At 39.2% G+C, this 25394-nt stretch overlaps 1 protein-coding gene across 1 annotated transcript in view; it reads left to right on the top strand.

Moving 5' to 3' along the window:
* Nucleotides 1-25394, top strand: part of TMEM132C (transmembrane protein 132C) — a 157090-nt gene that overhangs the window by 98835 nt on the left and 32861 nt on the right. Inside the window, exon 4 of the mRNA XM_010013827.1 lies at nt 5255-5438. Within this exon, the coding sequence (XP_010012129.1) occupies nt 5255-5438 (184 nt within the window). The remainder of the gene's footprint in view (nt 1-5254; nt 5439-25394) is intronic.

Genomic DNA, 25394 nt, shown 5'->3' with positions numbered 1-25394 from the left:
GCAGGAATAGAGGAACATATGCCCCGTACCCCATTACAATCTTTTCCAAGATGGGAAGAGGCATCTAAGTGGGCTGAAGTACGGATTTCTCTGGGGTTCATTGTGACCATTGGATTTTGATGAGACTTTGGCTCTGTACATGGTAGTAACATACATCAAGACATTAATTTGAGTGAAGAATAAGATGTGCAGTGTAACTGAGGGGTAATGGGGTTTGTCCTCTTTTCAATATTTTATGTCATTTAGTAAGTGCTGATCTTGCATTAAGATGTCACTGTCAAACTGGAAAGCATTAAAGAGGAAAAGAGTTGCTAAATTTCCAGCAGGTCAAAGTGTTCTTGGATCCCTAGGCACTTCCAGTAAAAATCTGTTGGAATAAAGGATGGCTAAAAAATGTTTTTAATCTAGGCTTTTTAAGATTTCTCTTTTGAGAGCCACTGCAATAAATCGAAATTATTGATTTAGCCTGTAGCAGTCCTAAGATTCACTCATTTAAGAGTCGAAACTGCTCTATTACTCAGAGCAATAACCCAACACTCTGAAATCTCTCATCAGAGACTCGTGGTCCGCACGTGTAGACGGGCATTCAACAAAGATTTCCATTTGTTTATGGATCTTGCATCAGCTGAGATCCGTGCACTGCTTTTGTTAGTAATTATCTGCCTTCCCCTCCATTGCACCCTGCGAAAGCCTTTGCAGCACTGGGCCTGTGGTTCATTGTTCTGGGATCAGGTGAGCCCTGGCCATGTGTGGCCAGCACAAGCCTTTCAGCATTGACAGGTTTAACATCATTCCACCTCTTACTAGACCTCTGCAGAGAAACAGAATCTATTTTGCATTCTAGCATCTGTAGTATTACCCACATTATGCGTCTATGTGTGGGTTGTGTGTCCATAATACCACATTTTAAATCCTTTATGTTGAAGAGAGATTTAAGTACAGCTTTTGATATAGCCAGTCCTGGGTACCCATATAAGAAAAATCTCCTTCCAAGGGTAAATATTTCTCAAGGCACTGAACGTTTGAATGTTCCATAAGTAGTTGCAAAGGAATGCTTAATATCATACTCAAAAATATTCCAAAATCAAAAATCCTGGTTAAATTAACAGTAGGTGATATCAAAAGCATGTGTTCTGTCCATAGAGTTGGCAACAGCTGGTGAGTTCCATGGCAGTTGCTCCCTTTGTCACTTTTGTTTTGCCTTTTATGCATTTTTTATTATCTTTTCATTAACAGAACATTTCTGTTCCACCTTCTTTTTCTAAAACTGCTCCTCAGAAGCATTCACACAGCTCTGCAGCACTGTTCCTCCTCGTTCTCCTGGGGTAGTAATTTACTGCTAGCCTACGCCAGTAGCAAATTACTAACTCCATCACTAACTTGCTGGGTCAGCCGCTGTAACCAGTAAGTAGCTCCTAATCATTGCCCATCTGCTCCAGCAAAGGAGTAACAATGAGTTCAGTGCTTCTCACTTACGTCTGTGTGCTCAGACCCAGAGCCAGAGTGGCTGTTTAGCAGATCAAAGGGAGTCCTTACTCCCTTGTGCAAGCACATGGTCCAATCTAGCCCTGAATGATTAGCTTATTTATAAATTAAAATAAATCCAAGGAGTGAACTGGCTATGAGGAACTCTCAATCCAATCAAATTAGACTCATATATGCACCCCAGAGCAATTCCTTAGAAACCCTGCCTTCATGAAGCTTCATTTGTAATCACTACGTGCTGTGTACTTTAGAAAAGTTTGATAATTACTTGCTGTTCCAGCAGCTGAGCAGTTCTAAATGTTAGATATTAAGGAATTGCTGTTTCAGTCAGTGAACAAGCTCTGAACATTAAATGTGCTTCATGAGAAGTTTTTTTCTCAGCCATTACACATCTCTGAAGGCATATTTTTTTTCAAGTGGATGCTTTCCCAGCTGTTGATCATCCTCTGTTTCTTCTGTATGAAGAGAGAAGGAGGAAACTGATGATAGTGTGACATTGTATAAAGGCTTTATTACTATGGAGGGAGATGGGTGCATTACTCTCAAATACAGGCACTAAAATAATCATGCAGGTGATCCTGAAAAAATACCAATAAAACCTTTCTCTTATACCATGCAGAGTTTTGAACATTTTTGTATCACTTATTTTACAGAAGAAATATTTTAGCCATGTTATACAGAATTCTGTAAAAGAATTTTGGTACCATTTTTTATCTCTCCAGCACTACAGCTTGATACGCTGGGAAGAAGCAGCCTATCTTTGTCATGGGCCAAAAGGATACTTGGCTGAAAGAGCTCAGTGAGTGGTACCAAGCACTCGGTGAGAACTGGAAATCCAAATTAAGCAGGTGTTTAGAAGCCGTGTTGTGAAAGGCAATAAAAGTGATTTCTTTCACAGAATAGCTCATCAAAATATGCCTCATGTGCAGAACGATGTTGGAATTTAAGGTGGATACACTGAGGCCCATTTAAAACTAGAATCAAGTGCTGTGGTTCCTATTTCCATCAACACCAGAATGATGGTCTAGTGGTTAAGAAGAGGTTTGGAAAAACACAGATCAGTTCCTTACTCTGTTCCAGTCTTCCATATGACCTCATGTGTGTCACATTGCCTCTCCTTCAGCCCCCATGCGCAAAATTGAGATAGCTATGTCTACAGTGGAATGGAGAAGAGATTTAGGAGTGGATGACCCTCAAGCCTCATTGCAACAGATGGTATATAAATAGAGCATGGACACTAAGTCCCTCATTTTAGTCTGAGAAGATCACATGGTGGCAGATGTAACTGTCAGTGGTGGAAGAGTGATTCTGATAATTGTGCATTTGGGAGGAAGGAAGTCAGTTTATGTCAGACTTGTTTATGGGGGAGTTTAGTGCTTCTTAAGATGCAGGCTGTTGTTTGTGTCTCCAGTGAAGATAATATTGCTGAGTGCAACTGAGGCAATAGCAGTTAAGTGTGGTTTGTATTGCAGTTGTGCAGTTTGCCATGAAGTTCTCCAAATGTGTATGTGTGTGTGTAATAGATGAAAAAATGTTGACATTTTCTTCAATTGCTAAAATCAAAGTCTCACAGTTAAGTGTGCTGTGAAATGCATCACACAAACAGGATGCCCAGAGATTTTGTTCTGGGTATTTCCCCTGGGTAGCTCAAAGCCAGGCTCAAGTGTGTGCTGAAGGTAAACAGCATGGACAATTCATGAGCTGACCACCAGGCAACTCTTAGAAATTGTCTGAAGGACCAGGGAAAATTAGGTGTGAATCGAGAGCTGGGATCCAGAAGGGAGTGATCAGTCCTCACCTAAGTCAGAGCATCAGGAATCAGTAGGCTGCCTGGAAATGAGCCTCAGCTTCCCACTTAGAGCTCTGATCCTGCCAGGAGAGTTGTGGGGTCTCTGTTGTAAAGCTGCACATTTCACATCTGCTCAGAGGCTATGTAGAGAAGTGTAGACTTCTTGATCAGGAAAACTTGCCTGACATACAGTCTCTCTTAGAACAGCTTTGATGTGTGCAAAAATGTATTCTCTATTTAGCGTAAGTGAAAGCACTGAGATAGTCAATCACATGTAAAAACTTTCTCTCTGTCAGTTACTAAGCATCGAATCTAGAAATGGTGAAAATAATGGCATTTCAGGTGTCATTAATCTGAGGCATAATGGTGCCTTTAACAGCTAAATGAACACTGGAGCTCAGGTGATTCAGGTATCTTTGCATATAATCATGCTTTCAAATAAATTGCAAAGTTCAATCCAGTATGTATTCATTTTGAGATGTCCCAGAAGTGTGTAAACTACAGTTAGCACGGTTGCCTTATATTTACAAGCTCTAAGATTTATTTAGTAGGAACTCTTCAAATGGGAATAGGCTGGTCTTGAGTTATGAATTGCTAAACCCATCCATCTATCAAACCAGTACACAAAATCACTCTTTAAATGCATGGAGGAAGTATACCACTCTTGCAGATGTGTTCCTATGTCTCTTTTTTTGACACAGCAAGAAAACAGCAAGGAAATAAGTTTAAAGCATCAGGCTTTTCAGAGCAAGCCATCCAAATGAAAACCCATAATCAAAATAATAATTATCAGGGGAACGCATTTGCTTTCAAAGTAATCATGCAAAGTAAAGCATAGAATATGTCTTAAGTAATAAAAAATGGTGATTTCTGTTCAGAGGTAAAAAGAAAGTCTAGCACTTGAGGATATAAGTGCTTTGTACATGATCAGTTCTTGATGGATTTTCTCAGAAATAGGCCTTTGTGTATTGTACATAAAAAAAGAGGGAAAATTGAAGCTGTTACATGATGAATGCATCCAAAGGTGTCATGAAGCTGGGATTGGATTACTGAAGCTAGGAAGATGCCTGTCTTTCTCTTCATTTTAAAATTACTATGGTGTAGAGTTAGGTTGAAGTAATATTCTGTGAAATAGTAAGACTTTCTACACTGTGGAAGGACTTTTGGAAAGTTCCAGAAAAGTCAATGTCTAATTCCTGATGCAAAAGATTTGTTGGGTTTTATGTTTGGGGTTTTTTTAATTAGACTGGCAGATAGTCTGGCCAATTTCTTCCATATATTCTTTTTATTTCTGATACAGTTAAAGAAATTTCAACATGTCTTTTCATATTTGTTATTCAAATTATCTTATGCTTCCTGACTTCATAGTATATTTTACCTGCCATAGCTTTGTTCTTTCTAGTTGGTCTCAGCTGTCTGGGTTTCTAAATCCCAGAGCTTACCTCTAAGTTTAGACTAATCTTGTCATTTTGCCATTTAATCATGTTAATATTTTTAGCAGTTTCCATGCAGTAATATGAGCTTCAGTTACACTGAGTTTCATTGCTAAGGCTTTATATGATTTTGATAGTGGACATGTACAATGAATCTTGGTTTTCTTTTTGGCTGCACTAATTCTGGGCTCTTCAGTCTTCATGAGCTGCACTGGACTTTGGTTGATTTGGGTCAAATCCACCTTGCAGTTGGGTTGACTCATACTTGCAAAATCTTAAAAAACATGTAATGGAATAAGTATATTTTGCTTTCATCTGATACAATATCCTGGATTTTATCCCTCCACATAGTGTTCATAGTAAGAGCAGCTGACTCATTTTGAATAATTCCAGTTTGTATGTTCTGAAGAAGTTGTAGATTGGAAAAGGCCTTGTGTTATATCTGCATATAAATAGCTGCATTTTCCAGTAGCTAATATGATTCACTTCATTTGCCTTCTTCAGTGAAAGTAATAGCTCTTCCCTTTCCCTGTTTTCCTCTTTTCAGAAGTAACAGTTTATTCAATGAGGTCGTGCAGATGAACTTTGAAATAGCCAGTTTCAGCAGCCTTTCTGGAACGCAGCCCATCACCTGGCAGGTGGAATACCCTCGGAAGGGGACAACAGACATAACCTTGTCTGAAATCTTCATCTGCCAGAAGGATCTTGTTGGAATTGTTCCACTGGCAATGGTAAGAAACTGTTTCAGCATGTTGCTCCATCCGATCTGTATGTGGTCTGAGAAAACATATACCAGGCCTCAGAGAGACTGCAAAGGGGTACTGTCTCCCCTGCCTCCCCATTTTATAGCTGTAAAAGACTGCTTGCTAAAATCATGCCCCCATTTAATGGTCTGTACACATCACATAATTTCAGTTCTTATAAACTTACCACGGGGGAAAGGGATGCTGCCACTTTAAAAATCTCTTTCAGACTTTTAAATCCTGAATTTCTGACGTCCCTGGTTCCCTCCAGGCCATGAGCTGGTAACAAAAAGTCAAGTAGATTTACCTTCCCATTTCTAATTGACATTACATGGCTTGAACTTGCAAGCTGTAGAAAACTTTATAGGGCCTGGAGCACCTTCTGCTAAAGCCTAAGATGCTTGATCCTTAGTAGGCTGAGGCTGTTACCAATTTTGCCGGCAGTTTCCCTAATAGTGTAAGAATCTGTGGCTTTAAGGAAAACAGAAAATAATTATAGCCTCAATAATATATTTAAGAAAAATGTAGTATAGACTTTCATATGGAAAAATACCTTGGGTTAGATATGTGCTCTGCTCAGTGTTGTAGCACCAGTTGTGAGTGACCTACCTCCCTGTGAAATTGTACCTGTTGCCTGTCTTTACAAGGTGATTTTTGGAAGCAGTGTCATCTTTTCCTCCTCTGGCCCAGTGAAGATGCAGTTACTCTGCAAAGCAAGGCTGGGACAGTGGGAGCACTGAGACTCAGCATTTAGGGCCCCCTCCTATGAGTGAACAACCTAGGATTATATTCCTGTTCCGAGTCAAGCAAACAAGAAATTTCACTGGAGTCTCCAACATCTCAGGTGCGCTGTTAGGGAGGCATTTTATTTTCTGTGGGATTTAGGTACATGTGGAGAACTTTTTCCATGCTCACAGGTGAAATACGCACTGAGCATTTACTTTGGAAGTCCTGCCAAAGCTCAGGAAAGGAAGAAGTGCAAAATCTGCCTGTAACAGCACCAAGTGGCAATTAATAGAGGAACTGCACATGGAATCATTAGTCAGTGTTAGAGCTCAGGATCTGGAAGAGGAGTTAAACATGTCTCGCTTGTGAATTTTGCCTCTGCTGTGCATAATCTTGGTGGGGACATTCTGGCAGTCTTTCCCTTGCACAGTGTTCAGTGGTTTGCAGCAGATAATTAGATGAATATCATTTCCTGGAAGTCCTAGTCTCAATATATTCTTTCCCTTTGAAGAGTAAAACTGCTGCTCATATCAAATGAGATCATGCCCAGCAATTTCCTGATCCGAAGTCTGTTAAGTCAGCAGAAAGCCTGTGCTACGTTGTAGATCTGAGAGGGAAATAATTGTCTTCATTACCTGTGGAGTTCAACAGGGAATACGTATTTGAGCATCTGTCCTCTATAGACTTGAGAACATATGTAAGGAAGGCTTTTCTGGTCAGATGTTGTTTTGAGATAGGTGCCTTCCAGTACCAAATGATAGACTCCTGTCTACTGGCAGACTTAACATCTTCTTCTCTGTATTCCATAGCTGAGGGAATCAAGATTATTTACTTTTCTTAGTATCTCCTGTCAGGGTCTAATGCTTTTGCACTTGCATAGAAGGTTCAAGATTTCCTTGCAGACTTGTGTCTATTCTAGATTAAAATTCTTCTACATACATGGGCTCCTTTAAGAACTGGAGGTCTAAATGAATTAATTTAGCATTGTTTAAGTCCTGTAAGGTAAGATCTTTTATTCCCAACAGATGTACCATTAGGCCCTCTGGGTTGTGCAAAGGGTTCAACCACTGAAATCATTAAACCTTTCTCTTTGCAAAGCTTTCTTGCGTTTGTTTATCTCATTTCTGTACCTTGTGATAACACTCGGCTGGAGCCAAAATATACTGTGTTAACAGAATCCAGTCAGATGGGATACTAATGCAAAATTGGCTTTGCTAGCAGGATATTAGTAGATAAAGGGAATTTTCAGAGTTTTCTGTTAGCTAACATGGCATATCCAGCCAGGGTGCTATCTTCACTTAGGCATTAATCTCTGGCTGAGCTGCTTACCTGGCAGTTCTCCTATTCAGAAACAAGAGTCACACTGAAAAGAGAGAGAGTGATGCTGTATCTGAAAAGAAGTCAGACCACAGTCTTTATCTCAACTATGCGCTGCAAAGGAACAGCACAATATTTTGCACAGAAATTAGATCTCAGCGTTTATCAGCAAGTGTGTTTCATAATCCTCTAGTGGGTAAAGTAGATTTTGTTGATTTAAGCATGGAGTGGTCCTACAGCAAAACTGCTAACATGAAAAGTAAGATCTGATACTCACAATTTTTAAAGGTGGCCGAATAAAGGGAAAGAAGGAGCTGCCCAGAGGTATTGTGCTATATTAGGATAGAGGAATCTGATTGAGTCTCTGCCATTGGCCTGACAGGTATCCTAGTCAGTCTTTTGAGGATGAAAGCAGCAAATGTTTGCTTGGTCTGAGTATAACATAAAGGTTGTCTCTGGCTCTCAGAGCAATGCATGTCTCTTGTGAGCCATTCCGAGCTTATGAAGCAAGAAAGATCATGTATCTTTTATTGCCCTATGCCTGATTACATTACAAAAAAGTAGTAAGATGAAAAACAAGTGGGTCTTCAAAAGGTTAGTGCAATTGTTGCTACAGTATTTTGGAATGAAAGATATTAGAGAATTGACATTGTTGGTAAGAGTGAACCTGGAATTTTATAAGAGCCTTGCTTGGATCAGTGGAGCAAGTGATAGGATGCAGCAGCTGAAATATCAGTGGGAATGTATCATACAGTCAAAGAGAGGGTTTTAGTAGAATCTGTATTCTGTGTGCCCAACTACTACACTAAATAGTGTATACAAGAAACAACAATGCATCGATGCTACTACAACGAACACTGCAGTGAAATAAAAGGAGCAAGAGATATCAATACTACTGGGTGGAAAATAAGTGTAGTAACGTCTTTCCAGAAAAAAAAAAAAAAAAGAGATGTACACTTGAGGTAAGTATATTCTTTTCCTGAGCTCAGAAGTTAATCATTCTGAGTAATTTTGGAGGACATTTCACCCTTCAAGGTATTTAGGGAGAAAAATGAGACAGAAAAGTTAGAAAAATGTAATTCTAATTGATTCTGTTGCTTCCTAACTCTCACATACCATATTTTAGTTAAGTAAGTACTGTGGGGAGTGAAGCATCAAAAAGAGATCCTAATCAGACATATGTAGTACTCTCACTACCAAACTCCTGGGTATGGCACTGGGTGCAACCATCCACTCAGTATCTCTTTTGTGTAGGCTGTTCCAGATCCTAGATGTCTCATTCAAAGTACGGATTTATCAGATTAGATTTATATGTTATATTTCCATCATTGACTAGCAATAATTAGCTGAGGCAAGATTTGTAAAGAGGTAATGTCATTTATTAGACCATCTGATACACATGGAGAAAGATGGGTGCTCTTTCAGGCACACAGTCCCTCCTTCAGGTTGCTTGACTCACTTAAATCATCGCAGGTGCGAGATACAACAGCTACAGAAACAGGGGATAATAAAATTCATCGAGTATGAGAGTTAAATAAGAAAATAAGATTTCTTAAGGCAAAATGGAAAATATATCCCACTGTTTGCTGATGGGAAAAATCTACCCCAAAGATTTAATCTTCCAATAGAGAAAATCTGCTGTCTGAGTTGTGCCCTATCCTGGCATTTTTTAGTTCCTGTTACTTGTTGCAGGATCAATTAGGAAAGTGTTTTCATAAGAACTTAATTGTCTGCTAAGTTGCTTTTGAAAACCTCCTCAATTAATCACAAGCAAGTGTAGCCAACTGTATTGATTTTAACACTTGACTAGATTAAAAAACATACCCAAAATTGTTCACCTTTCTAGCACGTGCACACACACAAATCCCACTGAAGAAGCCTGTATGTTTGTGCCCAACACGAGATGGTGTTTTAGGAAATTTAGCGAGAAATTCCATGCTTTAAATGGATAATACATATTTTTAATACTATGAAATTTTGCTTTGGTATAGAACAAGATAGAAGACCTATATATAAGTTCATTGTTTGATGCCAGGAAGGCACATTAATATTAAAGAACTCCTTCATGGCAGCAAGATGGGGAATCAATGGCTTAATATTTATGCAAGACCATCTGGGTCCCTGTATATAAAACTGAAGTAGTAGTCCTTCAAACAAGTGCTTGGTTTCCATGTACCTTTCTTTATATTCAGAACTGAGTGTATTGACAGTTCTGCTGCAGAAGTGAGTGAATGCCATGAAAGATGCAGAGCTGTGACTCAGCCAAAACCGCTTTTGGACATTTTTATGTATGCTGTTAACTTGCTGTCCATTAAAACGCAGAGGATCAAATATTTAGCTCCCAAAGCAATGTTTGCTTTATATACACATTTCTGTATCCCAGTCCCTAAGGTAAAGATTTTTTAAGGTATTTCATTGTAATGAAGTCCCTGTAATACCATTTTAAAATACAGAGCTAAATAAATAGTTTTTATCCCTGCACACTCTTGACTTCCCATTGTAAAGCTCTATCTGTTTCAAGGTCACAGAAGTGCAGAATTCTCACTCCTGTTAATCTTTCAATCTTGAATTAAGCAGGGTGCAACAGGCACTGGGAGCATTCCAGAAGATAAAAGCTGAGGCTATACAAACCCATCCATTTCCTGATTTGCTTATCACAAACAAACAAACAGATAGTCTACATATCAGCTTTTCAGCTGACAGGTATTGTGTCAGATAATTTAATTATGAATCACATCAAATAAACCCTGTGAGTTGAAGGAAATTTATTTGATGTAAAACTATGCTATTATTATTAATAACTGGGACAGCTTAAATGAACTGTGAAGCCCTAAATAATGCCATGAAGTCAAGAATTTGTATAGTTCACTTACAAGACAGAGTGCTCTGTGTGAAAGACCAGAGTTCCAATCTTCTGGTGTTAAGGGAGAAGCAGTAACCGAGATCACTTACATACCTACAATTTCCATCATGGCAGGTTGCAATTGTTTAAATAAGGATAGCATTCCTTCCTTCAGATTTATGGTGGTTGGAATGTCCCTAAAGTTTGTGTCATTGCACTATATTTATACCAAATAAACTCAAGATCCTGCTGCATACCTGCTTATAAATTGGCTGCCTCACTTAGTGCATTGAGCTGTGACTAGCAATGTTTATTGATTAATCTTATCTGTTAAGAATTGGCTTTTTTGTTGTCTGCCCATCAGGAAAAAAAAGCAAAAAACAAAAAAAAGAATGAACTGTTGTTCATTGATCTTAAAGTGGTCAGAAGACGCAGACAACGTAAAGAATTCAATACGGCTCAATTTAACAGTGCCTTAAGTCCCAGTCATCATTTCTACAACCCCTGCACTTTTGCTTCTAGCTTCTGTTTTCCTTTTCTTTACTACAGTCGCACTTAGTCCTACCTTTCGCAGGAAATGAGAATGGATCAATAAGGCTATCTCAGCTGGCTGGAATTAATTTTTCCTTTGGATCGAGTTGTATGTCATTTTCTGTGCAGCACAACAGTGTGTATAATTTCCTCTTCCAGCATCCCTCATATCTGACAATGCTGTTGAATGGATTATGCTGAGATTTTTAAAACGCTGAGGAGAGCTGGGGTCAGCTAGCTTCCAGATTTGTGAAGATCCCTGCCATGTAGAAAACTCTGGGGTTTCTTTGCTGATTTTCCTGCCTGTAGTAGAGTGATATTAGTGTGAACCTTAATATATATGCTTCTCAGCCTTGTCGGGAGAGAAATCCTGCAAACCAAACACAAAATTACAGAACAGTGATAACGTGCATGAGACAGCCAGCGACTCAGTTATTGGATGCTTAGTGTTGTGGTAATACCTGAATGCTCCCCTTTGAAAGGAGTGTCTCACAGCACTAAATGCTGCCCAGACAAATGACAGACAAGTCAGAAGCCTCTAGAAAATTCTCAGTCTGCAAGCCAAGCTGGTCAAAGTCAAGGTGTTGTTCAAGGTTGGATGAAACTAGCTCCATGGGTGGGAAAGAAGGGACAGCTCAGCTGACACTGGAGCACAGGATCCCACATAGTGGGCATAGTTATATGAGGTCCCCCAACCAGTCCACGCTTGATGCTGATCACTTGTGCATGTTGTGGGCTCTTCCTTCTGACAGCATGGCACAGTGCAGGGCTGCATGGAGATAGCCAGGGGCTTCAATGCTGATTCTCAGCACTGCAAGTTAGCCTGAGTCAAGTCCACATTCCACTGCAGATAATTTTGGTATTGGTTCATGGCACTGCATTGTCTGGAGATTCTTTTGTCCTTGTAATTTATTGGGCAGGATTTTCGACTGCTTTAAGTATTGGTTCAGGTTTGTGACACTGCTCCATCAGAAGATGACATCTTAAATAACAAGTTTATATTTGAAATGACAGCTGATTAAAATTTTCATTGCTTAACATAACCACAAAGGCAACTTCACAGCTGCCACACACATGTGAGCAGAGCCCATGTGGAGCCATAATAATGAGCCAGCAGAAAGCGAGCTCTGGACCCAGATGACAGTGCTTGAGAGGGACATTTCAGGGCTGTGTGTTTTGATGCTGTGGCTGTTAAGGACTGTATTCACCCTGTGTGCCCTCCCCTGCTGCCTTCACTGCCAGATGAGATAGAGAAGGACAGAGAAACACTTCTCAGCAGGATCAGGAGACCAGTATCAGAGGCTATCTCTTTCGATAGTCTGCAAAAGTTTGCAGCTGAAACAGAACTGGAATTTCAAGGCAGAGAAGTTACCAATTTGTAAGACTGTAGTGTGTGTGTTAAGCAATTCAGACTTTGACCACGGCCAGCAATGGGGCAAATGCTGTACCTGATTCTAAACCTCCTGCAGCACCGTACTTCTGCCGTGAAGGACTTGAAGGGAGGTGGAGGAACATTGATGGCTTTATTCACGAGGTGCTGGCAAAGCTGGAAGGGAAATTGAACTCAGAAGTCTCGATTGCTAGATTATGCCCTATCCTATGGAAGTTTACTTACAAAAGTACTAGTTTTCATCTGAACTAGTGCTTTCGCATTAGCTGTAGCTAACAATCAGTTGTCTTAACTGATAAATGTAAGTCCAGGCACTGCCCAAGCTTATTCCAGACAACAAATATTTTTTTACCCTAAATAGTAAATGCTTTCCACCTTCACATGCTGTCACTTAGAAGAGTGACAGGCTGAACCACATCTGCCAGAGCAGACCAGGTATGCTTGCAACAGCCAGCTTGAGTATTAAGTGGGTTAGCTGTGACTTACACTGAAGAACAGGAGCAGTTTCTCGTAGTTGGCAGTTTCTGATGACGATTTTGATCCATAAAGAGTTTCCCTATTTCTGGGGATTACCTCATTTTTCACAATCAGGTGAAATACCTAGCAGAATCAGGAATTGTTCAGGGTGGACTCTTAATGAGGTTCTGAGGTGCTGCAGCTTGGACAGTGAGCCTGTCTAGACAACATGAAGATGCTTTACTCTAATGGAAGATAATGAGTGAGCATGGGGAAAAAAAAAATCATCAGGACTTTTATATGCCTCAGTGTTATAATGAGCTACCTTGAGCATTAAAAACCCAGCAACTTCTCACCTTCAGTTTGCTACAGATGCATGTTTGCCTTACCCTGCTTTCAGTTTACATTCTGTTAGCCAGACAGACTCTCATCACTGAGGATGTTTGTCATGGAATACATTAGGACACTAATTCAAACTCAGTAGTTCTGCTTGAGGGAGATAAAACACTAAAAGCTAGGACAGGGTTTAGTACAGTCCTGGAGAGAAAGCTAGCACTGTGCTTCTGGCTGTTTCTCTTTGTGTAGCAGCTGCTATAAGGACATGGGGAGCAGCAGTGGCGATGGGATTTGAACTATTCATTGTCCCAGCACCAAAAGGGTACAGAGAGCGTACCAGAGCTTGGACTATTAACAGAATCTACTTTGCTAAGCTGGAGAGGCTGTGTTCAGAGATCTTTCTGCAGTGCCCGAGCTCTCCAGATTGATGCACATATGCTAAATGAATTAACAGACCAAAACTTGTACACTGTGGCAGCGCCCCATTGCTGTGGTGTGTGCTTCAGACCATAGTTAAACTGTAGGGCCTGGCAATGTGAATTGGCACAGACTGTGAGCCTATCAAGATTGGCTTTCCCCTCAGAAACAAATCATGCCTGATATTTAAAGCACCAGCACCACAGAATGAGCATCAGCAAGCCAGCACATTGGTGAGAGAGGGAATTTCAGCAGCAAATGGAAACAGAAGTAGCACTGACGTTAGTCAGGTCTCAGTCATCTGATTTGTCCTCTGTATTTTTTTCTCTAGCAAAGCTGATTGTCTTTCTGCAAGATTTGTTACCTCATGGAACAATAATCTAGGCTGTAATGATGTAATTTATGGCTGTAATTTACTTTTGGAAATCCTCTATTACTGAAAAATAGCAACAACACAGTTTTACTAATTACAGTAGTTGAGTATTGAATGGTGACTGCAACTACCAGGATTAGTGACTATGTTGTACTCTGCTCTCCAAGGCCCTATAGGATCAGAGCTGTGAATGTTTTGGAGGTGGTAAATTTAGTATTTCGATTAAACTAAATAAGTGTAAAAAAGTAATTCAAGTTCACTGGAGAGTTTGAGAAAATGATAGAGGGAAACATTAGCCTTTAAATTCCATATTGGAAAATCACATCAGTGTATGTGTAACTACACCACATAATGTGCTTACATGGAGTATGGTTCTGCAGCATAGCCTGTTTATCTATACCTTCTACCCCAAACTACTCTGACAGTTCAAACCTTCAGGTTCCTTACTGAGTTCTACTCTCAATATGCCATTGCAGGGAGAACTACTTAATCTGTTTTTTTCTTTAATGTGGAATTTTTTTGCCTTGGCATAACACTTCTATTTTCATTTTCATAAACCAGATTTTACCAGGGTTTAGCTGGGGAAAGAGCATGTGGACAAAATCACCTTGTGTGATTTAAAGGTGAATTCCTTTCCTTTTATGTCCTGAAACAGTTCACAACTGTATGAAATCCAAAAGACTTGCTATAACCTCTTTGTGATCTTGAGTTCTCATTTTGGAGAGCTAACAGAAGGTAGAAGGCCTCCTGCTGCATATATTATGTCAGTAGAAGAAACTAAAGCGATCAGTCTAAGACCTGGATGTACTTTGGAATCATCTTGTATAGGGTACTACGCGTCTGTCTGCCAATACCAAGAAGTTTTTATATGGCTTGAAGCTTCAATTGAGCCAGCAGAGAAGACTATGTTTTAGATTCTGGATCTGGGACAAAATGTCAATTGCAGGCATTGAAAAGCAGTGACTAACAGTGGAGCTGCCAGCTGGCACGAGGTATCCTGCAGCATATGTTTTAAGAATGCCTGGAAGCTTCAGGAGTGAGCTTCGTATGGTAATAAATAACTCATTTGAGACTCAGTAATTCCTCCTCACTGCTCTTACCTCATTCAAATTATGGACTGCTCATTAAGCACTGGGAGACTCCGACAGGCAAAAATAGGAATTGTCTGATGGACCGGGAGCCATGTGTCTGGAGTTAGTTTCTGCTCTTTTGAATCTTTGGCAATATTGAAGTCCACGGCAGTTCACTCATCTTTACAATGGACACAGTAGTTAATATTTCCTAAGTTATTTGGGTTAGAGGATCATTCTGTGCTGCTGATTCTTTATAAAGGACAATTCCCTGCTTAAACATGAATGCCAGTCTCCCCTACTCAGTACTGGCAATATTGTTCTAGAAGAGTAAAAATGTTGTTTAGAAGAGTAAAAATGTAAGTGAAGCAAGGTTTGTGGCTAGAGGTAATGTATTTTATTAGGCCATCCAATAGAGTTAGGAAAAGCAGCCAGGCTTTCAAGCACACTGATCTTTTTTCAAGCCCCTTTCAGTGTTGTAAGTTGCTGTGAGATGTTCAGATAAAGATAATGCTCACTGTGGTTGCTGCAGGTTATACTAACAAATATAAGACTGCTTTAAACAAATGGATTTGATCCCTTTGTCCTTCATATCACTGACTTACACAATGATCATAACAACTGATTTCAAGGATGTTTCTTTAGCCATGACCCTGTAGCCATCATGATCTTGCAAAGCAACCCCTGAAGGTAAACCATATTTTTTCTCGAGTAAGGAGGAAGTGATTTAATCTGTGATTATATATAACATATATTTACTTTGCCGCCTTCTAGATATACGCTGGGTTTAGTTCCTATATATTATAAGGCCCACCAGTTTGTTAGAGATGTGTCTGATCAATAATTTAATTTTCCTGTGTCACTCATCTTTTTAACTGTACTAAGTTTCTGATGTCTGTACAGCATCTGCTCTCATTAATGTAATAATCTTGTTCCTGTCCTCTATGTGCTTTGCTTATGCAGACCTCCTATGAAGTCAGTGAAATCAATGAACTATTTGAAAAGGAAGAACATTCTAGCAAGGATAGGAAGTAATAATGACTATTTTCTTTATTTTTATTACTACTTCTCTGTAGCAGACCCTAAAAGAATCTTTGTTGTGTCTTTCTTACACATTTTGCGTATCAAAAATTAAAACTGTCCTGTCAAAATAAGAAATGAGCAAGAAGAAATTTTCTCTGCCTGATTTGAAAGTAGGCAAAATTAAATCAAAATCATGTAGCAGAAGCTGCCTGCTTCGCATCCACTATTGTTTAAATAGTTCTGATATCAACAAACTTGAGCTGAGTGCTCATGTGCACTCTACAGCCAAAAACTGAGGACCTCACAGAACTTGTGGAAGATGAATACTGCTTATTAGAAGGAGAAAGTAACTCATTAATAATCCATGACATATTAATCTACACAAATAAAACAAGTTCACAACCCTCCACAGCGGCCATAAAAATCATCTATGTATCATGTGCAGTACCCCAGTTACTTAAAAAAAAAGAAATTGTCCTTGGGACTTACTCCTTAAAGTCCATAAAGCATTTAAAATTGCTTCACTTACAGATTATATAGGTGCACAGACTTCATGCCACCCCACACAGTGAGCAGTACTGTGCCATTCCCTTGAAACAATCAGGCTAGATAAGATTTTACCTCGATTTTCCGAACTGAACAGTTTATTCATCATCAGTGTAGGCTTATAGCACTATATAAACCTTGGTTCTTATTTGATAGAATTTGGGACTCCACCTGAAATTCCAGGAGGAGGCACCATATTTTCATTGAGTTTCTACTTCTGCTGTAAACAAATGGAGTAAGGACAGTTGCCCCTGTGTAAATGAGGAGCTGAAGCACAAAGAAGGCAGATTGGAAACTTAACTTGCACAAGTTAATCCGAGGAGAAGGAGGAATGTGGTGATCCAGGTGTCTAATTAGACACATAGGTGTCTAATTCCACTGAAGATGCTGTAGAGTCTGAGCCATGCATCCAGAACTACCAGGTATGACGCAGGACCTACAGGAGACCTGTACCCTTACAGAAGAGCATCTGGAGGCCAGGCATGATACCTCAGAACATGTAAATGGCACTCTGTTCTGTTCTTATGCACTTCAATCTTTTCCCAGGGCTGCAAATTGTGAATTGGATCTGTTGGAAAGCACATCCCCAAAAATGCATCTATGTGGATCTCTTTAGCATTATATGCTAAATATGTTTAATTTATCAGACTATGCTTCCTTGACAGCTTTTCCTGCTACTGATGAACAATGCAGCACTCCAAACTGAAACAAAAAGTGTACAGAAGTATTTGTAAACATCAGATCCTCACTGTAAGGCTTCTTTAAGCTTTTCTTGACTCCCATCATTCAGAAACCACTATTAAGATTTCCATCTCTGCTACCCAGCATGTCTTTGTGCTGCTGTTGTATACTACATCTCTACAGGTTTCACCAGTGCCAGTGATGATGCTGGTTTCATATTGACCACAGTGAACATCTGCAACATGCTGAGGGATAAACAACAAAAGTATCAGTGTGATCCAGATCATCACTAAGTGGTGGAAAATCCTTTGTATCTGTCATATCTTATTAGTATAACAGCCGATTAAATCAGTCTGTTTTTTCTGAGAATAGAAATGAGTTATATATAAAATGAAAAGTACTTCCCCTGTCTGCCTTTAATCAAGTATGTGGCTTCTATTAACATGAAATGTTTCCTAATCTCATTTCCATTACCATTGTGTATGTTTTTGTGTGCATATAGATTACTCACATATATACATGTACTGTGTAATTGTGTGTGCATCCATGTGTATGTCCTAATATGCTTGTATATTTTTGATCTGCAACTGTCTATTGATTACAGCTATTACAGCAATATTATTACAGATATATAGCCAACTATATAACAGGGCCGCAGGTTTAATTGAAATGAACATGGGAAGAATTTCAAATTGCTAATGAAAATTGCCTTTTTACTACCAGTTATATTCCTACAGTCATTACAGACAGGAGACATCACCAGAGCTGTGCTGGTTCTGCCTAACGGTGGAGCAAACCCAAGTTAACTGAGGGTCCATTTCCAGATAACTTCCTTGGACTCCTGAAAAGTAAATGACTATCAGATCTTGAGCCCAGAAAATGCCCTTGAATTGACAAATTTCACATATTAGTCCTTTTGCAACAAAAGAGAACTGTAAGCCATGAAATTATTTCAGCAAGAAAATATTATACAGCTCCATCCATGGCTGCTTAAGCATCCATGAACTATTGCATTACAAGATCACCAGGTGGCTATTGCCTTTCTCTCCCATTCAGGCTTTACCAATATTCCCACTCCCAGCTGTGATAAACTTAATAGAACCATTCAGCAATGGAGAAAACACGAGAAGTGTTCATCATAGCTGAAGGCTTTCTCGGTCAATTATTCCTTAGATGTTTGAGTAAATGAAAAGCTATTTTTGTGATTACAAAGGATAGAATGTATTGCAGTTTCTGAGGCCATTTTATTGACATAGCTTTTGGTATCTGTAGAAAATATTTATCCTTTCCTGGGAATGTTGTAAGTAGCTACAGTCGCTGAACTAATAGTCTTAATATGTTTCTCTCAATTTTTCAAGCATGTGGCTACTCTTCTAAGAGTGCTTGTTAGCTAAAAGATGATTTATATGACTGCGCATTGCAGATGTCATATGTCTACTACAGGTGAAGTATGTGTAATTTATGCACTGCATAAATGTATAAACAAATAAGTTTTCATGAGAACTTAGGACGGTTTATTTCTTGTCTTCATCAGGTGTAAATGTATTCATAAGTATCTGTAAGTATACTTACATCCATAAGTAGCAATGCTCTGAAGCAACAGCAGTGATGGTTCTCAAGTATGTCTGTCTCAGAATAAGGGCTTTTAACCTGTCACTTTACAGCTTTTCATCTATTTGCATTTTATATGCTCAAAATAACTGATAGTGATGCTGAAGTTGGAATATCTCAGGTAATCACTCACATTTCAATCCATAACTACAATTTTTGCTCTCTAGATAATGTGTTTCCTATGTAAGTGCTTTCATTTCTAAGTCAATTTAGCAAAATAGTGAAAGTAAGGAATGAAATTTCACAAAGAGGAGCAGGTAGTTTCCTGTGTTACACATATGCATATTTTAAAAATATTAGGATTTTTGTTTGATTTATGTCTAAGTATAGAGAAATAAAATGTGGACTTCTGCTTCCCATCTTCTCCGGTCACCTTTATGTCCTTACTCTGTATTTTAAGTGGTTATAGAAAGAGGATATGTGGGCTTCTGCTTCCCATCTCCTGCAGTGGTCCTTAAAACTTTCCCTACATTTTAAGTGGTTCCGGAATTGTTCCCTTTGAAACCATTTTCAGTTACAGACTCTTCCTCCACTCAGCTGGAAACACCATCTTTCTTTGAAAATACGTATTGGCCACTGGATCCTGACCGATCTGCTCTAGTCACAGGAAATAGAGACAGCTTTAGCATAATACTTGAGCTGTTCCTGATTTAGTGTCCCAGCTTCTACTAAACAGAGGCCCCCAGCCACAGGCTCAGTCACTGTTGATACACATTGACCACGACAGACACTTAAAAAAGACAAACTATGCACATTTACCACATTTAAGATGGTAAAGGAAGACACAAGCATGAAAACGTTCAGTTGATTTTATTTCATGTCCTTATTAATTTGCATTTTCCATCACCTAGGGGGTTAGATTATCTAATAAGATTTCTTGTCAGAGTAATTTAGAGTGGTTTGAAGTTATTTCTTGAGGACTTGACACATTCAAAGAAGTGTTTAATGCAGGTGTAATACATCATCATGTGTGAGCTAAGCATGTTACTCTGCTTGGTTCAAGCAGGGTAGCAGTTATTGTGACAGGTGGAAGAAGGAATTTCGGACACTGTATTTGCTGTCTTCAGTCTTGGGAATCTGCCTGACATCTCTTTCCTTGCAGAAGGCTAGCTGGATGCTGCTGCTGTAGGGAATGTCTCTCCAGCATATGGGATAACTAGTTTAGTTCCTCACAATTTAGGTAGCTCGATCTGCTAAGCTCCTTCATGGATGCTCTCTGTGGGAAAAGGACCATACATTTCTCATTCCACTGTGCTTTATGCTAGGTAAAGACAGGTTTTAAGATAAGATAAAACAAAGAGTTTATATATGAAATAATTAAAACAGCCATAAGGGATCAAATCAAGACCCATTTAGCCAAAAAGGTATTTGAGAATCCATATTTTATAAATAAAAGCAATTTGATTTTTTTTGTTTGTTTTCTTATATCTCTGTGTGTGTGTGTGTGTATAACATTGGACTATATATTTCCCCAAATATTTTTTTGAAAATAAAATAGAAAATCAGAACACTTCAGTATTTTTTCAGTATTTTATTCAGCGAGGAAACCAAATCCAAACTGCATCAGATGGTGTGGTAATGATTTTTCTCATTCCTAGATCTGTTCAGAAAACAAGAAGAATCAGTTACTCACCAAGATGTGCGAGAAGCAGTTGATCTGGCTGCTCTTTTTTCCTCCTTGGGGTAGAAACAGTCTCTTTTTACAGTCACAGCTCAGCATATTGACATCCAGCTACATGTGGAGCCGGAATGGGGTCACTTCTATGGAATTAATAAATACAAGTAGCATTAATACTCAGGCAGTGGAACTTTACTGGTAGAAATATTAATGGAAGTGCTTGGATCCTGATTCCATAAGGGAGAGGAAATAAGATTTCTTGGTTAGTCTCAGTGCCTGTGGCAAACTATTACAGCTCTGACATGAAGTTTTGAATTGGTATTGTGAACTGCATGTGATAAACTTAGTGTAACAAATACAATAAAGGAAATATTTAGGTCAGAAACAAATATTTTTAAAAGACATCTAAATTTGATTCTCAGTTGGTTAGAAGCAGAAGTGACAGGACGTTCAGAGGTGTTGCACCTTTCCGGACCTACTAGCTAATAAGGTTTCTTCATTCCACCTACTTTCAAACACATTGGAAAAGGAGAGACGGAGACTGGTTGTCCCTCTTCAGCAGGTCACAGAAAGCTACCTTGTCTGTTAGTATAATTGCTGTTTCCATAAGCTCTGAAGAAAGGGCATTCATTAGCCTGCAGCTGGAAGCAAAATGTTTCTCACTCTCCTTTTTGGAGGGTTCATCCTTATTACAAACAGGGTATGTGTATTGCTCGTTTTTCTGCTAACCAGAGTATTGTCCATTGACTTTGCAAGTGGGAAGTTTATGCTGCTAAGATTTTACTTTTTTATTCAAGCTCACAAGCAATAAGAAGTGCGATCCTGTTGCCATAATTATCTGGGTAGAGCCCAGACCTCTGTACCTGACCTTAAGTCAATGTGGCCTTTATACCAATACACAGATCTGAGTTATGGCTTTATAACTTTTTTCCATCATTTGACATCACTGACTGTAAACAGAAGCAATTAAAGGCATGGTTAATTCTGTTCAGCTTCTCCTTACTTTTTAAAGAGAGATGCTCACTTTTGAGTGATGATAGAATTACATTTAGCAATACAGCCTTCATCTGTTAAATCGAAGTAATCATTGGCTATGTTCCCTTTTGCACGTTTGAATGCTAACAGGGTAGATTCACTGCAAGGAAAGTGTGGATTAGTCATCCAAGAATCCAAAGATATTTTTCTGCATCCCTATCCGTTAATATATTCTACATTCCCCTTTTCTGTCTGCACAGCATAATTTATCAGGACTCAAAAATTCCACTAGCAGGGTATTTGAAAACTGCACAAACAAGGAAGCAAATGGAACAGTTTGCTGCTAATGTAGGAGGCCAGTAAGTAAGATTTATCTCAATATGGAGACTGAGCAGAGACAAGATCATTGATTAAAGAGACACTGCATTTGCAGAACACCAAGTTCCCATTTTGAAAACACTCAGATCTTTGTCATAAATTACATGGTTCACAAAAACTACAGGGAAGGTTGTGCTGGGTCCAGGACACTTCCATGCCAGCTGAGTGCCATTTGCTTTCTCTCCTTCTGGCCCCAGGAATCTGCTACTGTTTTCCCTGCAGTGGTCCAGCCCCAGGAGAATTGGGTGAGGGACCCCAGCCTAGGCTGTGTATTGATGGGCTTTACCTGTGTAGTGATGATGGTCAAAGCCACTCTTCTGGGAGGTGAGAACTATGAGTCTGAATCCCTTCCTTATGTCCTTGTTTCCACATTTCCTCCACTTACCTTCTTTAAGACTCCTTGAGACCCACAGACATCATGTTGATCAAGGTCTTCAAGCAAATACTGTGCATGCTAAGGACAGAACAATGCCAACGTCCACCTTTGGGTCTTTCCAGGGGTGATGTTTTATCTCTGTTTGACTTCTGCATTATTTGTTCTTCAGGGCAGGTATTGTCCTTAATTTTTGTGCCATGTACATTGTTGGTCATTTAACAAAGATTTAATAAAGAGAAGATACCTTGCAGTGTTGTCATGTGTCGAAAAGAATTAGTATCCAAAAGAAACTTCGAGATCCTTTGTTCTGATATCCTCACCAGAAAAGGACTGCAGAAATGGCAACTTTTATTGAATAGATCTGCTTCTTATATCGATTTTGAATGGCCTAATTTTTCACCAGTGTTGATTTGTTGATTAGTTTACATTTTCCTTGGCAATATGAACCCAGGAGTCAGGGAGTAACCTGGATTCCACCTAGATCCATGTTTGAATACTGAGGGATGTATTAAGTAAGCAGTTTGTTCCCCTTTGGTTTTACTGTTTAACAGCTTTATCCTTTTTTTTTTTTTGTGCAATGTGATAGTACTCATGAAGTAAAATTTCTCATGTTATAAACTGATGAAGGAAGCAGAGCAGGATTTACATGTGATGGGCCAGTAGCAATGGAATCATAGACTTGTAGAATAGTTAAGGTTGGAAAGGACCTTAAGTGAAAGAAAGAGCAGATCAAATTCCCACCAACAGATTTTGCCTTTGGAGTGACTGCCTCAGGGGGGTCCTCAATCATGCAGACTCTTTGGTCTGTAGAAACAATCCTGTTCTTCTGAAGTGTGTGCTAAGAATTTGAAAACAACATGTCAGCTTCTTTCCCTTCTTGTATATACTGTCCATGAATGTGGAGTTCCTGAGAGTCCAGTTGGCACAAAGCACAATGTATAATTCACTTTTAATCATAGGATTATGTAGATAAACAGTCTGCTGCCTAACAATGTTATTTCGTTAATCAGCTGTAATCTTAGTAGTATTAATAACTCAAATCTACAGCCATTGTGTTACTAGACTCACAAATCAGCATTAACAGTTGTCTGCAGTGCAGTACAGCTCTGTGCATGGCTCTAACTAGGATGCCCTGGAAACTTGTGATGCATAACTTAGTGCTCATCAGTAGACTATTTATGGTGTTTGCAACTGGCGCATGTGGAGTTTACTTTCTATCTCATCTCCCACATCTCTATCTTCTTCTCTTGTAAATGTGTTGCCAAGGTGTCACTGTTCATCAAGGGTGATGGGTTGAACAGTAGTTGAAGCACAGTACAGCTCCTGGAGCTCTCCTGCGTAGGCATTGTCTCCACTGATTCAAGTGCTGTCAGCAGCATGCAAGGACTTGCTGCTTCTGTCCTTTTTCCCTGAGACAAATACTGGTTTGATTTTATAGGCAGGCAGTGCCCAACTGCATCTTTTCCAGGAACTTTTTCAAGAAACTTTCCTTTTAAATTAAAACATATTTGGCATAACTGTGTCACTCCTTCAGGTCGACAGCATACGTTTGTTACTCAAGGGTGGTGTGTTTGTGTGAGGGAGAAATCACAATGCTAAGCTATGATTAACATCATTCTATGAGATTTTACTAGGAGAATTTTCAGCCTGTAAACAGGACCATTCTCATGACCTCAGGCTTCCATGGATTTCTCTTGATAACACCATCTAATCGGATTTACAGTTTAATTAAACAGCTGTCACTTTGCTTCCTCATTCTGCTGCAATTTAATGTTGAATTAGTTCCTAAATTAGTCATGGCTGAATGCTTGCCTTCTTACAACTGAGAGGTTGGATGAACATAAGGTTTGCTCTTCAGCTAAATTCAAGCAACTAAGGCTTGTATCCTGTATTCTTGCTCTTTGCATAGAGCTCCCACCGACATTGGTGGAAGTTCCCTGGCTGAAAGAGGGAAGGAATAAAATGTGAGATTCCTGCAGAGTTAACTGTAGTATTCCCTAACTTCAAATGACCAAATATGAGCACACGCTTCTCCTCAGCTCTGTCTCGAATACATGAGCTTTCTGGATGTTATTTTGCCTTTCTAAATAAGCACTGATTTTTCTGAAAATCACTTCTGAGTTTTTGGTGAAGTAGCACAATGTGTGCAGCTGTGGAAGAAAATGTTTAGACCAATACTACTGCTAATGGACTTCATCCAAATTAACCCTGATAGAACAAAGACCAGCCTATGAACAGAAGTTTATGGTACTCTGAATCATAACATCAATTCCAAGCAGGAAAGCTCAGACACTTCCTGCAGAGCAGTGATACAGATCAAGTTCTGTATAGTTGTCTCACTGAACTCAGGTCTCAATGTGATATAAAGTAGTGTCTGACTCCCTGCCTGACTCCAATCTTACCATTTTCTTTGAAATTACAATTAATTCTTTTCCTGATCTACTCAAATGTAATAGCAAGATTTGCAGTGGTGGTAACTTGCTACAGGCACAGACAGGGGAGTTCCAAACCACTAGACTGATAGAACTCACCAGTTCTAGCCTGTTGGTTTCTTGCTTAAATCTTCGTTTTGTTTTTCCAAATCAGGAATGCAGGGAAATGAATGGACACACCCCTTTGTCCTTATTAGTTGCACTTGAGTCACAGCTTATCAAATGCTTAGCTATAAAGAGGTGTGAAAGCTGCCCAGTCCTCTCACTTTCTTTATCTGTTTATCAGGTGAAGGTGGATGAACAGTGGAAGTTGCTCCTGCTTTGGGCATGGAGTACCACATTTGCTGTATAAATATGCCAGCAGAGAAGCTTTTCTTTATCTGTAGTAGGTACCAGGTTGTGGCCTCCTGGCTTAATTTCTGAAGCATGCTGAAGGTTTGTGTAGACAGGTATGATTCTGTGTCCTTGATGCAGAGTCTGATGGTTCAGGGCCATTGCAAAAGGTTGGTGTTTTGAGCAAACAAATGTAATGCTGATTTGAGCTAGTACACAAGATATTGGCTGGCTGGGGAAGAGGAGATATTTTGTTAGTGGATAAGGAAAATGCTATTTTGGGTAAAGACACTCAGTTTTGTTTATGAGATCTAGCTTAAAACTTACCAATAAACTTTTAAAGTAATTTCTTACACAGTTCAATGATTTGTTTTTGAATATCTTCTTTGATTAAAACCTTATGTCTAACCTCTGAAGTCTTCCTCTAACCATTAGAGAAACATGAAGATTTAGTGCTACTGTTTGCTAATTAAATATGTTTAAATAGTAATTATTTCCTTTGTATGCTGTATT

Source organism: Nestor notabilis, unplaced genomic scaffold (assembly GCF_000696875.1).
Source record: "Nestor notabilis isolate BGI_N333 unplaced genomic scaffold, ASM69687v1 scaffold10314, whole genome shotgun sequence".
Lineage (NCBI taxonomy): Eukaryota > Metazoa > Chordata > Aves > Psittaciformes > Psittacidae > Nestor > Nestor notabilis.
This window is presented reverse-complemented; position numbering and strand designations above follow the sequence as displayed.